The following is a 15,138-nucleotide window of genomic DNA, read 5'->3' as shown; positions in this document are numbered from 1 at the left end:
ACCAACCACTTTTTGGCTATTCATTTGTCTCTTTTCTGAGATTTTTCTCTTTAACTTCACGATAAACCGTGACGCCACAAAGCAACTAGATAAATTATATGTCACCACCGTTCTGAACGGCTAAACTTTTGCTACCATCGCCTAGTTTAGATGTCGCCCACTTGGCTCATTGCCCACATGGTCCGTTGCCCACTTGGTTTTGCCCAAGTTGGTTTCGCCCAGTTGGTCTCGCCCAGATGTCGTGTACCGTGTTTGATGCACCCTAATACAGGGTAAACAGAAAGTTCTAGGACTCTTTTTCATTTGATGATTAAACATACTGAATGTCACTTAAACAATAAATACTATTAAGTATTATATAAATAGTTAAATGCTATAGTAATTACTCTCTAAACTCTTGACAGCCTGTTTCACCCTAAAAGGGGATCATCAGAAGGTCCTGAAAAATATGCAAAAGCACAGTAAGGCCGAGCACAGCTGTAGAATGTAGATGGACCATGTTATTTTAGGATCAGGTACCAAACCGCCTTAGATAGTTCCGTGCTGTTTCGTTTAGACCTATCCATGAAAGAACATTTGTGTAAAAGTTGTTTCACAATAACCAATGTAATTTAGAATCTTTGAGCAGTTATCAATGGTGGCTTTGTAAATAACGGCCTTCTGCAAGCATTGCCCATTTAAAGAACAATCTGGTTTCACCTTGCAATTGCAACCAGGCTGAGATGGTTCATTTTCAGCATGCAATATTGATTTATTGTGGGTGGATATGATGCTTGCATGCAACCTTCAGAGTACAACTATAGCTTAGCTTAATAGTAGAGATGCACCGATACCAATATTTTGGCCAATACCGATATCACTTTTTAGGCCGATACCGATATTTTGGCCGATACTTTAGTATTACAAAAAGAAGCAATTTTGATAGTTGCAAGGAATTATATCAAGTGCTAAGTTTTACCTTATTTGCATCAAACTAAATTGAAAAAAGCATTAGATCAAGGAAATGTAGCCTCCCTCATTGCTCAATTTAAATCCCATGGACTTTTATGTGTGGTTATTATTGGAGGAAAGGTTTGGGAATTGGCCAAAATACCCAAGATGAGCTACCGTACGTGCCTCGGTCGAAAACTGCTGACAAGGAATTAAGAGAGCTATTCAAATGAAGGGTGGCCGCATGGAAAATAAATAAATAAATTTATTCCTAGTATATATATATTATATAGGCTATATTGTTAACTCTCATTGTGATACCTTTTGGATAAGATTTTATTTATTTTCTATTAATAAATCGTTTATAAGTTGGTCCAAGCACTTTCTGTTCACTCTGGCCTGTATGTACAGTACACTGAATTATTCAACCCTAACCCTAATAAATCTTGCACTTCAGCTCAAACCAATGTAGTCAACTAGTCATAGTTCACCCCACAAAATAATTTTGTTGATTGAACAATTTGTTGGAATATGAAACATGGTCACATGATTAATATAAAGTCATTTTTTATTTGTGTGTTATTAGACCTGGTTATGACATGCCGAATATTTTACTGTCAAAATTGGAGCCATTGCATTCGGTAAGTTTTTATGTGTTATGCATTATACAATCGTGATTACATGGTTTTACCTCTATTTAGATTACCATTAATAATATTAAAAAAGCAGAGATTATATGCATGCTCACTACTTTTTTTCTTTATTTTTGTCACATATGCATCTTGTTGGATCATTAGTGAGTTAAACGACAATTTGTAATAAAAAATGTTTATTAACAAAGTTTTATTTTGGATTAATTAGCCTAATATTTTATCATACCGTACAAAATAAACAGACAAAAATGACATACAAATCTTTGTAAACGGAACTTCATTTGTACATTATTGATGCCTTGAGAATGGAACAGGTCTTTGGTTAAAATTATATCCACTAATATGATTGATATTCCACCAAGCTTGTATAACAGTTAACACGAGGCTAATAATGACTTCTTACTCGAATGATGAGATGAATATATGAAGACATTGATATAAATGACGAGGATCTTAGTTATTTTTTGTCTCTTGCTCTGTTCAATGATGTTGCTAACCAAAGATTTATTCTATGTATAATTGTATATATACATTTCATAAATCTAATTTCCAATTTTTTTCTAATCAGTAACTTACCTATCAATATACAGTACGGTACACTAAGTACATATGTCACAGGTTACGCAACAAAGTCACACTGCATGGTACTGATAAATCCTGAGATGTTGTGTAGTTTCATGAATTCGCTTATAAATTAGTATTTATTTTAGCAGAAGAAAAAAGCTGTGCTGGAAGTAAAGCTTTGTGGAGTATGCGGAGAGAAAAATTGTTTTAGAGAGAAGTGAGTGATGTGCTAATGTAGGCTACATAACATTTTTTATGTATGATTTACACATTATTGTTAAGTGCCTCATCGCACTCAACACTACTCATTCTTTCAATGTGTTCTCGAAATAAAGGTTTTGTCTGGCTATGTCCAACCACCATGGTTCAACCTTTGGGGACTTACTTGAAAGATTTGGGAGACCCGGAGCTACTATATAATTCGGTGAGAGCCTTTTTCGGAGAGTTCCCTATTCGGCAATTTTTTGAAATTTTTTTGAAAATTATCGGGTGCCGTAGCCTAATTATCATTGCCGCTTTTACATCGTTTTAACGTCGCTAAACGTTGAAATCGTGCACAAAAAAATAGAAATAAAATTTTTGAACAATTGAATGAAAATTTGTCATGTCAGTTCAGTTGAGTTATTTTTATTTTTTACCATCATATCAAAAACAATACACGTCAACATAGCAAAGGTAGAAGCGATTTATTATATTATTTAATTGTTCAAACATTTTATTTCTATTTTTTCTGCACGATTTCAACGTTAAGCGATGTAAAAAGGGCAATGATAATTAGGCTACGGTACCCGATAATTTAAAAAAAAAATTCAAAAAATCGCTGAATAGGGAACTCTCCAAAAAAGGCCCTCACCGAGTAGGGAACTCACCAAATCGGACTCACCGAATCGGATTCACCGAAACGGACCATTCCGAAGTCCTTTGCTGCAAAGTTTCAATTCAACCTCCTGTCAGACTGCTACTGCTTTGGTACAGTAACAATTTGAAACAGTAACAATTCGGGGTGTGCGCTTGAGCAACGCACGTTAAGGACTGCTCTTCATTCAGCGGAATCTAACGGATGGAAAAATTCCCTGGCAAGAAGACTTCAACAATCAGAAACTTCACTCTGTCTATCTCGGTGACCGGGCCTGCGTCAGTGATTCAAAGCCTCTATAAGAAGCTTTCCCAGTCCGAGGATAAAAATTCAATCAATCAATCAAATGTGGTAGGTTTTTCTGGCGCACCCTGTATAACATCAAAGCACCTGTTTTTGTTTGACAGGTCAGAGACTGCTGTTGAGTTATTGCAGCCATGGATAGGAATTGAAGTGAATGAAAAAGTAGATAAAGCTGTCAGCGAAGTAAGTTGAAAATTTATATAGTGTGTCACAAGATATTGACTATAACTTTAGTGTACCCCTTGACTATGGAACAAGAATTTCTATATTAATTATTGTATCGTAGGCATATACACTTTTAGGCCTATAAGCTCCTTTATTTTTCCGGCGACCAAGCATGGCCTACCAGAGCTTCTGCGCGGCGGCCAAATTTTTGCCCCTGGTAGCCAAAATAAAAAATCCGTAAATGTTTGTATTTTCAAAAATTCATTAATATCATGTTTTTGCTTTCACTATGGTAAGAACAAGGCGAACAAGGCCCTGTAGCATATTTGTAGTTGTATTTAAATGCATTGCTTCCCAAGTAAGTGTAGAGGCAGTCTTAGAGTTTTTATCGGTCGACCTTTTTGTGTAACTTTTATCAGCAAAGTTTCTTGTCGGCGTGTGAGAGACTTTAACTTGTTTGAGAAAAAATTTTTATGTTTAAACGCGAGTGGAGTAAAAAAGTGTGAAATACAAACGTCGCGAGTGGTGACAAAAGTTTCAAATTTCAACGGTGTGGAGAAATTTTGGCTTGTGCAAGCCTGCGACCAAGCATGGCCTGCCGGTCCTGTAGTTTCCATGGCCATTTAACGACTTGGCCGCCGAGAGCTGAAAAGCCTGTATAAATGCTAATATGTGTTTATATGTTTATGAGTTGTTTTTATATGAGTTAAGCTGTATATAAATATGTTTTAATTGCTTTTAGAAAGGCATTTTTTCTAATAATTTCTGTTTTAGTTTTTGGAACTCCTTCTGCAAAATTATGTGTGGAAATGGTACAGGTAAGAGTCGGTAACATCACAATTTGTGCAGATTTGTTTAATTTGACACCATACATGTAACATGTGTTTAACATCGTTTTAACCAGGGTTCCCAACCTTTTTTGCTGTTTGTACCCCTTTGTCAGGTCAGAGCATTCTTCGTACCCCCAAAAAAATTCTGATTGAATTGTTTCAGATATATATATATTGCTAAACTAAATTGCTTTTATAGCTCAATTAAACGTTAAACCGATATTTCATACAAACATGCAAAAATTACCAAAAGAAATTAAATGTCAGTTATTTTGTTTGTCACTTTTTAGTGAGGTATTTGTTGCTGCTTCATTGATAAAATTCGCTCAAGCGATAGTTCGATTTTATTCAAGGCAACACGTAAATCATCTTCCAGTTGTACACGATTTCTGTACTTCGTCTTGATATCCATCATGGTCGAAAAGCCACTTTCACAGTAATAAGGTGTTAAGAGAACACTGTCTAGACTTCCATAGCAAGACTTGGGAAGGTTTCACAGCAACACACCAAAAATCTTCTAACTTTGATTTGTCAAATAGCAGTTTCAATTTTTGGCACGGTAGCTTTTTATTTCAATGATGTTCTCCTGCAAATTATCCTCATCTGACATTTTTGTTAAATCAAAAAGAAATGGATTTATAATCCAATGCTGGAAATAATTCAATTCACCAACAAAAAAGTAACCATCGAAAGAATCAACCAACATCTTTAAATGGGAAATAATTTCATTTTTGACATTTTGCAGCAAAGAGTTATTAGCAATTTGATCAAGACAAGGAAAATTAGCAAGGTTTCTATTTTTATTTTTAGAGGCAGCAAGTAAAAAAACACATTGTTATGAGACAATGAGGCTACTGAGCCAACTGAATAACAACAATTATATATTTGTAGATAGGCTAATTGCTTTTTTTTTTTTTTCAAAGCAAAGACCGTAATGGCATAATATCATTTACAATTCCAAAATAAAACTGTAGTGCGAAATCTGTTTGAAAAGCTGCTCTGTGGCCCAAGGATCTTCGTACCCCTTGATGTTTAATCTCGTACCCCTAAGGTAGGGTGCATCAAACCCCCCAATGTCGATGAATTGTCATGTAGATCGGTAATAATGTTCCATTTAGGCCTAAAACAAAGTTTGTGAAATTTGGTTGGAATCCGCACCTGCCTATGTGGGCAACCATCAATTATTCTTTTTCAGGGTTGCCATTTTGTAAATACTATATATAATTAAATGAAGTTTCGCATTTAACTTTAATAAAGTTTATGATTTCAGGGGGAAAGTGCACCATAGCATACCTTATTTATTATTACAGCGTTTCCTACATTTTCAGGTTTGGAATCCAGCAATTAGGCTTTGGTTTCACTTTCTCTGTTACAAATTTTTGTAAATAAACGTAATTTTGGGCAAAATTCTATCTTTTCAGATTTCTGATTGTAGTCGTACGTTAACATGACAACTACTAGAAACAAAATATTTGGCTTAGGTGATGCTGTCACTAAATGCGATGGCGAAATAACAGGAAGCCGTCTTCCAACTGCGCTACAGATTTTGAGATCTATTACCTTGCACTTAGAGGACGGATATAGTGAAAATCGCACAAAATATGAGGCTGCCAAGATAGTGTACATGAAAACTATTCCATTTTTTGAAAAGGGAGGCATACCCATGTTAGCTGAGCAGACATGTTGTCAAAAAATCATAAAACTGTTACAGGAGAATGAGAAACTGAGGAGAATACCGAAGGCACGAAGAACAACTCCTGCTGTAATTGCTAAGGTTGAACAGTACTAAAATGACCTGTCGAAAACATTCCCTTTATGGACTCCAAATTCCGAGCAAATAATACAAAACCCAGAAGACATAAAATTTCTAAAATCGATGAAGACTGATAGAATACGGTAGCTACTATAGCTGGTTTCGATGTGAAATCATTTTCAAAACTAAAAAGGAAACAGGAGAGAATTGTAAGTGCAGAGAAACGGCATGAGAAGTCTGCTAGAGAAACTGAAACTTTATTTTCTACTGTTGGATTTGAAAGCAGCTCTAGCGAGGATGAAACGCCGCTATCATCATTTATACCACAACAAGCTCCAAAATCTCACAAAAGGACTGTGCGCACAGGGACTGAAGCTTTCATTTCACATGACATTGTCAAATCTCCAAAATTAGTAGCATTAGCTACTAGAATAAAAATGACAGCAGCACAACAAGCTGCGTTCACGGAGGCTTTCGTAGAAGAAGCTGGAGGAGATGCTTCAAAAATTACAAAATCCTACTCACAAGCTGACAAGGCCAGGCGTCAAGTTAACCAAGAAATAGCACAGGAATGTAGAGAACTGTGGATGCCACCGAAGTTTATGTCGCTACATTGGGATGGCAAAGGGCTCCCAACCCTCGTCAATAAGTACGAACACGAAGAGAGATTGGCGGTTGCCGTAGGTGACTCGAAAGAACTGAAATTACTAGGAATCCCAGCTTACAAAACAGGAACTGATCAACGGGCTGGACATATCATCTCAAACTTAAGTTGTGGATTGTTGCATAGCTGGCAGTGCTCGGAGAATGTAGTCAATATGGTATTTGATACTACATCGACTAATACAGGTCAAATGACAGCAGCATGTATAAGTATTCAGCAACAACTTGATCGAGCGTTGCTATGGTCAGCATGCCAACACCACATCGGCGAAATCATAGTGTCTCATGTGTTTGAAGACTTGAACATTGAGTCATCAAAGTCTCCGGAGATCACTGTTTTTACCAGGCTCAGGACAAGCTGGAATCATCTTCCCCACGATGGGGATCAAGGACTGAGCCGCTTGGATTTACAAAGCTTTTCTGTAGAGGCACATCCTCTTATTCAAAAATGGATAGATGAAGTCCTCGAACTTGCAAGAACTCAGCTAGAGTGTAGGCGTGACGACTACAAAGAAATGATGAGTTTATGCGTGGCCTATTTAAGTTCTGATACTGTGAACTTTAGCTTCAAACAACCAGGTGCCATCCACAAGGCCCGATGGATGGCCAAGATCATATATGCCGTAAAGATTGTACTGCTAGAAAGGCAAATATCTGAGCTGCCAAAGGGGACAATAACTACCAGTTCTCAAATACCGAAGCTAAAACGATTCGTGACATTCATTTCTCTGGTGTATTGTCAATGGTGGTTTTGTTGCACAGTAGCTGTCGACGCCCCATGGAACAGCTTAACTTTATATCACAAGATTCTAAAATACAGAACAGTGAACGAACTGATATCAAACAGTGCAGCGAAGAGTTTCAAACGACATCTATGGTATCTTTCTGCCGATATGGTACCATTGGCTCTCTTTAGTTCAAAAGTTCCGAATGCTGAAAAGAGACGAATAGCCGATAAGCTCATCAATATGAAGCCAGCAAATCCACTTGTATCACCGCTAGATCGCACTGGTTCCGGATACGGAAAGCCCAATTTCCCAAATGAAATTACTCTCGTATCATGTCTGACAGATTTCATCAAAGTTGACTCGTGGTTTTTCTTCCATATCTTGGAAATAGACGATAGTTTTCTCGCTTTGCCTGTGGGCGAATGGTCGCAATCTGCTGCATATCAGTCAGCGCTTCTCTACGTTGGTTCAGTAAATGTAGTCAACGATGTCGCTGAGCGTGGTGTACAACTGGGTACCGATTACTTACGCAGCGCTAGGAGTGAGAAACATTTTCAAAACACTATTCAAGTTGTTGAAAGTAACAGGAAGCACATTCCAAACTTACGCAAGAGAAAATCTGTGCCTGCAGAAACCGTAACCAAGTGATATTAAATGACTATTGCTTTTTCTAAGTACCGGTAAGTACCGAGCAACGGTACATTTAAGCATATTGGAAGACATGCCACACAATTTTACACGGTCGGATTTTCCACTAGCATGATCTTGAATAAAGTTATGTTCAAATACTTGTGAGTTTATATCAATATCACTTCATGCCATTCAAAATGTGCTTAGACTAATATTATAGCATTTATCTCATTTTTGTTTTTTTTGAGAGATTTTCAAGCTGCCGGTTGCCCACATAAACGCTATCCAATTTCAATGATCTTTGAACACAGCAACAAACTTGGTTAGTCTAACAACAGGTGGGATCTACAAATTAATTTCTCAAAAAACATAAAAATGTTGGGGAGACGATGCGCCCTACCCTAAGGGGTACGAGTAGTGGTTGGGAACCCCTGGTTTTAACCTACAATTATTTGTGACATTGATGCTTTGGTAGTGAGTAGTGCAAAGGGTTTTTCTATTTATAAAACTTAAAAGCCATTCATGCATACACACTTCCTATGCAGAAACTTAAGTGAAGATGAGACATTCATTTTTGAGTTGAAAGTTACTCTGCGTCATTCCTTGTCTGTCTTATATCGTCGCATCAATAAGGTTTGTTTACTTCAACAACTCAGTTCCTCAACATCTATGAGCATTTTTATTTAAAGCTTTATTAACATGGTCATTGATCATCATCATCATTTATTGTTATGAAAGTAAACTTAATTCGTCTATTTGACTTTTATGTGTCAATTTGTTGCTTTTGAGTGTGATCGTTTAAAGTTATGTGCTTGTTGAAAGCATGTCTAATTGTCTATGAGACACAGCATGGAATTTATTTTGAAGTACCGTATATGAATGATCGATTTACAAAGTCTGGCATAGATCTACTGTAGATCTGTCCAACATAGATGCTGAGTAATAAATTTTTGAGTGCATGTAAAATCTGTGAGTGTGGCATCACAAAATAGGTGTATTGGACCTCATTCAGTGGTGTCATAATCGGGATATTGAGACGACATGTATGACGTATTGTAGAGGTACTTGCAATTCATTGTAAACGTCAAGTAAGGAAAACCAAGTATATACACAGCAATGTAAACCCTGCTAAACCAATATCCAATAGCCAAGTGATATAAACACAATTACCCAATATAGTTTAAGATGAACGTACTCGTGGTTATTGCTGTCTAGCGTCACATCAACGTATGTGGGGTTGTGGATTTTAGGCAGCTTTCTATTGTTGAGATCGAAAATAGCCTTCAAAATGTATACAAAATTTTGATTTTAATTACAATAGTTGTGCCTGTTTCATCTGAAAGTGGCATTACTTTCCCGGTGCACTTCCACTCACTAATAAGTACCATGTTGATTGTTTCAGGTTGATTTATCAGAGATAGTATTAAAAAAGCTGCTTCGACTTGCTATCATTCACCTTCATGTTTGCATGTCTGCTAATCAGGCAGGTCGGTTTACTATGGTATTGCTTCTTTGATGTAGAGACAATAAGTTATAAGCATAATTGATATTATTAGTCTTAGTATTTTTTGTTTGATGCTGCTTTTTTGCCAACTTAACACGAACTGCCCTGTCTCCATTCTTTTACTGTTTATATTTTCTTGCCTTGTTTTTTTTTTTTTGGTTGTAGAAAGTATATACTATTATATATATTGCTTTTTTTAGTAAAAACAGAGAGAGACTGTTCACCAGGCATTTTATAATAAAAGTAATTTGCGTTCTTCTGGTGACTATTTACTAGGTTACCTCCTGATGTTAAAGATGATGATGATGTTAAAGTCGGAAATACAAAAGCTAGTTATCATCTTTAACATCAGGAGGTAACCTAGTAAATAGTCACCAGAAGAACGCAAATTACTTTTATTATTGCTTTTTTTGTTGAATCAATGATTCATTTCTCAAATTATGAAAAATCTCTGATTTAACCTTAAAGTCTTTGCCTAGTCTTGTAGGAAAGCTTACCATTTATGTAGTCAGTGCTAGCATAACTTTTACTAACACACTTGCAAAGATCGGGTTCCTTGCATTTCTTTGTTTAATCTTAATCCTTATTAACACTCTTGCGTTTGGACTTTGACAAATAAGTGCAGACAATGTGCACCGCATAGCAAGCTAGATATGCAGCTGAAATAATGCTTTTTGCAACATGCCATGAAACATATCCATGAACTGTTTTTCTTTGTAAACGACAAAGCCTTCATCGCGTAACATTGAACTAGCCTAATTATCCTAATTTTCAATTAAACAAAAGTAACCCCAAACTCTTACACAACACTATAACCTAACCTAAACCAACATTAAAGTAAGCGCGCAGTTTTTGACTTTCAGATGTAACAATGAAATCTTTCATTGCATACTTTAATTTGTGTCTCATAGCCCATGCCCTGCTTTTGAGTTGTCATGTTACTAGTGACGGGTGCCAGATGTTACGTCCCTGAGATCTTTCGTCCCGACGCTTCGGCCCTACAAAACATCGGCTACTTTGGTGGAAAGTGCGAGATTGAGAGTGGAAAAACACCGCCGAAAGATCTCAGGGACGAAACATCTGGCAAGCGTGCGAGATTGAGAGTGGCAAAACACCGCAACCGAAAAGAAGTTTTATTTGAAGTGGAACTTGAATTGGATGAAAAGTGGCATAAGTAGGCCTAGCTGTAGCTGTACTTTAGACTGCAGTTAACCCGAGCGACCGCACGCACGCCCCGACCGTGCGACGGTGGCGGCGGCGCCCTTGTCATTTAATGACAAGACGAATCGCAGACCAGAAGGCTTACTCTCAACGAATCGCAGTTGAAATACTGTTCTAGCGATCACGACACCCCGATCTTCAACTAGGTCTTCTGCGGATGATTCACCTTGGCCGTGGTGACCGACCCGAGCAGCCTCTTCGCAGCTTCGCCGAAAGAAAGACGATCGCCCGCTTCGGAGCGGGCGCCAACAAATCGTCGCTTGTCAGGAAGGATTCCGACTTAGAGGCGTTCACTCGTAAGCCCGCGAAGCTACTGTTGGCCGCTCGCGCCGCTGGCCGAAGCTACCAGATGTCCGAATCTGCGGTTCCTCTCGTACTGAGCAGAGTTGCTGTCGCGGCGACCCTTGATCGGGAGACGAGCGTTCATCAGTAGGGTAAAACTAACCTGTCTCACGACGGTCTCAACCCAGCTTACGTTGCATATTGGTGGGTGAACAATCCAACGTTTAAGGGTCGAAACATCGGGACGAAAGATCTCAAGGACGAAACATGTAGAAAACTAGGGCCGAAACGTCGGGACGAACGATTTCAGGGACGAAACATCTGGCAAGCCTAATGACAGTGTGATTGTTTTTTTCCAAGGATGCACTACTGAGGATGAGATCTTGATGTGGTATGGGTCCAAAGCCCACCAGGCTCTAAAAAGTAGAAGATCTGAACTGAACTATTTTCGTGCATTGTGTGACAGCTTATTTCCATACATATTTCCTCCCGGTCTTGTGGAAAGCAGGTTAGTGGAATAATAGTTGGTTTCTATGCCTATTCTTAACGCAGATCTTGCAAATGTGAACCAATGTGGGCATTATTCTACTGAATCAAAACTTTAAGTTTTAAATAAGTATCAGATTACTTAAATTTGCGACACAAGTGTCTAGAAACAAGAGTTGTGTTAGGATTTCAACACTGGTACCTAAATTAAAATATCTTCACAAGGCAAGACATGCTCAATAAATGACATAAAGTCTGCGCTGAATAGTATCGCGGGTCGCGGTGAAATGTTTCCGTAAGAGATCGGGCGCTATCAATTGTTCAGCACCAAGTTGGCCCCGTCAGAATGTCCTGATAATCCTTATTTGATCAACTTGTGTAATTCCATACTTCAACGTGTTCAGAGTTGGAAGATCTTTCTTGAGAGAAGTACTTGCTTCTAACGTATTGTTACATGGAATTGATGTCATCGACGATCCTGTGAGTTGAAATAGTGCTTTTTTATTGTTTTTGTATTAATAGAACGGCTGTCCAACGTTAAATTAACGTGAATTTGCAACCATTTAAACCTATTGTTGTTCATCAAAGCCAGAGATGAATAATCACTAATCCGTTTGCTTTGTCTATTCTAAAACAGTGACTTACTGTTTTTTTAGAAACTTAACTTTTCCATATTTCATGTTATTTTCATCTATAGTAGTCTGATCACAGTTATGGTATTAGAGTTGTTTCGCCCTTTCCTTACGTTATCTTTTTGTCGTCGTAATAAGCAAAGCCGTGATGTCACAGTGAAATCTATTCAACAAAGCTCATCCTTTTTGATCTGCAAATGTAACATGAATGTTTTGCTAGCTGGAAAGTGGCGGATGCAAATGTGTGATGCTAACAAGTTTTCGTATTTCAGGACAAAGTCAACAATCTGTTGTTGATCTTCTTTGACAAGACCCCGGTATGTTGGTGGAGGTTGTTTTGTACTAAAGATGTAAACGAATATTATATAAAAAGTCGTTTTTATGTTTTCATTCCGTCTTGTCAATGTGGATACACATTTCGCAGCCCTTTGTTAACTTCAAAAGCTTCAAATAGTTTATTAAGAATACGCTGCTCTTCTCCCTCTGGCTATTCTCGTTTGCAGCCGTGCTAACTAAACCTGCAAGCTTATGAAAAGAAAGTAGAAAAATTAACCACAGTTGAACTTGAAATTACTGTATTTCACAAGGTTGTTAACTTACTAAGTGAAGCGGTTGGTTTTTATCTTCTGTATACAAAGCCTGTTGAAGAATACATTGGTTTATTGTGTGAATAGCGCTTGTAAAGTTATATTATTGTGTGTCACAAAAAAACGTTCCACGCTGTTTACTTATTTGTCAAGCTCTTCACTGTTGGTCGGATATTTCATTTGCTCTTTACGCATTTTGTAAAAAATCGAGTCGAAGGTTTTCGTTTCATCTGTCAATCCGTACACACAATCGTGTGAAAGTGTGGATCTTTTTCACGAGATCTTGGATATTGGTGAATCTTTCATGTTTGATTGTTTACAGCCAAAGGAAGCAGATGGTCCTCCATCCCCCATGGTCCCCTTCCTGGAAGAATTTGCTTCTTACGATCTTAAAGCTTCTAATTCCGTGAGTGTTCATTGTTGTTTTACTTTAAACTTGTTTTTTCTTGCCTAAGAATTAATTAATACAATTTTGCATATATACTTTGTATAGGCTATAATTCAGGTTAACCATTCTACAACGGATTTTGTTTAAATTTTGTCTTGCCAACTTGTTTCACTAATGTCGTTGATTTTTAGAGAGCCCACCTTTTTGCTATCGAATTTGGTTAATTCTTTTACACCTCTAACATTTTTATGGTGTTGGTGGTTATTTTATCATATTTATAGTTGTGCAAGACTTTATCGATTAACGATCACAATTTGCAGCTTCTGTATATCGACCTTCCAAAGATAATGGCAACGCAGGAGATGCTCTACCCTTTCATGACGTTTCTCAAGACAGTCGGTTCCGTTCATCATTTGCAGTTTTGTCTTACTGTTCGTAAGTAATCAGATGCTGACAATATTGTCGATACACCTGAGCAAAACTGTTGTGACGACCAACAAAAGCTTGGCTTGGTTTTTGAGAATCATGCATGGATCATGAGAGTCATGAGTCAAGCCAAGCCTTTCTTGGTCGTCACTAAAGTTTTGGGAATCATGCATGAACCATGAAAATCATGAATCATTCTTGTTGTTGATCTGGACTATTTGAAATAGCATTAGTTGACTTTTTTGAATTGAATCAGCTTCTTCAATGCGTCTTTCACTTCATCATTCTCACAGCTATGCGTTGCTATGTTGTAAATCTTCGATCCATTCGGCGGTGAATTTCACACCAAGTTTGTCGGAATGTTACTGGCTTCTGTTGTAGCCTCCAGTTAACCAGTAAATTAGAATTTTAATCTTTATACCTGCATACCTTTCTATTAGTTAATTAGTACCGGTATATCAAATCTGTTAAATTTTTCAATATTTTTAAGTTGGTAATGGAGCCTTTAGTGTACTAATTTATATTATTTAATTTGTCACAAAATCATGGAATGTAAGTCCTGATAAGACAATACACACAGCGAGCTAATTTGCCTTTTTTACCATAATTCAATGTCTTTAGACGTTAAGTCAAGGTAAAAAAGTACTGATTTTCTGGTTGATTTTCGTCCTCAAAAACAACAAGAACTCAACATTTCAATTTTTTTAGTAGAGTATTTCATTACCGTTTAATCAGATATTTCATTTGCTTTACACATTTTGCAAAAAATGCGGTCTAAGATTTTCGTTTCAACAGCCATGTTTTAATGTACAATCTCCATCATCGCCTTCAACGTTGGAAACGAAGCAAGTAACTTCTTTTCCGTCTTTTAGAGGACTTCAATCGTCGTTGCTTGTCACAAGACCAAGATGCTGATCAGCAAGTGAAGCTACACAGAGAAGCCCGCGATATTTACAACTCATACTGCACCGTTGAGTCCCCGACCTTTATTCACTTCAGCGAGGACATCATTCGTGAGCTTCGTGAAAGTAAGTTATACTGTACACTAAAAACCTATTAAAGTAGTTGAAAAGACAACTTAAAGTCTTGTATTTATAAGTTGTTTTATTCCATCAAAAACATCTAGTATAACGTAGCCACTACCGCAGTGTTAAAACTGAAATTGATACGATTTTCTCTGCAAATGAAGTTGATATAACTCCTAGTGATACCGTAAATAAACCAAAGTGTGGCCGAAAGCTTCATTAAGCAATAGAATACTGACTGAAAGCCTCAATTACTTCAACAGACAGCAAATTCCGTTATTTTTACATTGATTCAACGTCTGCAGACGTCGAATCGATGTAAAAATGACGGAATTTACTGTCCGGTCCACTTGTTAAATTCCTTCCTTGATTACAGTCGCCGACGGTCAATCGAGCTCTGTGAGTCGGCTTCGTACCAGCGCCCCCCTCTTCCGCGCCTACGACCACGTCTACAATCTTCTCGAGCGCGTTTACTGCCCATTGTTTTATCAAAGCGACGCGGTAAGAAGATG

General features: G+C 37.5%; 1 protein-coding gene across 2 annotated transcripts in view; it reads left to right on the top strand.

The window, feature by feature from the left end:
• LOC145781928 (sorting nexin-14-like) overlaps positions 1-15,138 on the top strand; it is a 32,160-nt gene that overhangs the window by 3,335 nt on the left and 13,687 nt on the right. The window contains exons 3-15 of one of the 2 annotated variants that reach the window (XM_082593624.1): positions 1,517-1,571; positions 2,297-2,364; positions 3,411-3,489; positions 4,246-4,289; positions 8,621-8,708; positions 9,478-9,562; positions 11,443-11,590; positions 11,973-12,048; positions 12,473-12,517; positions 13,110-13,193; positions 13,496-13,610; positions 14,474-14,629; positions 15,003-15,127. In XM_082593624.1, coding sequence (XP_082449750.1) covers positions 1,517-1,571; positions 2,297-2,364; positions 3,411-3,489; positions 4,246-4,289; positions 8,621-8,708; positions 9,478-9,562; positions 11,443-11,590; positions 11,973-12,048; positions 12,473-12,517; positions 13,110-13,193; positions 13,496-13,610; positions 14,474-14,629; positions 15,003-15,127 — 1,168 coding nt within the window. Of the gene's footprint in view, positions 1-1,516; positions 1,572-2,293; positions 2,365-3,410; positions 3,490-4,245; positions 4,290-8,620; positions 8,709-9,477; positions 9,563-11,442; positions 11,591-11,972; positions 12,049-12,472; positions 12,518-13,109; positions 13,194-13,495; positions 13,611-14,473; positions 14,630-15,002; positions 15,128-15,138 lie in introns of both variants that reach the window. The other variant, XM_082593623.1, reaches the window with a different exon arrangement.

The sequence above is a fragment of the Aplidium turbinatum genome, chromosome 13 (assembly GCF_918807975.1).
Source record: "Aplidium turbinatum chromosome 13, kaAplTurb1.1, whole genome shotgun sequence".
Lineage (NCBI taxonomy): Eukaryota > Metazoa > Chordata > Ascidiacea > Aplousobranchia > Polyclinidae > Aplidium > Aplidium turbinatum.
Note: the sequence above shows the minus strand (reverse complement) of the source record. Positions and strands in the feature narration are given on the sequence as shown.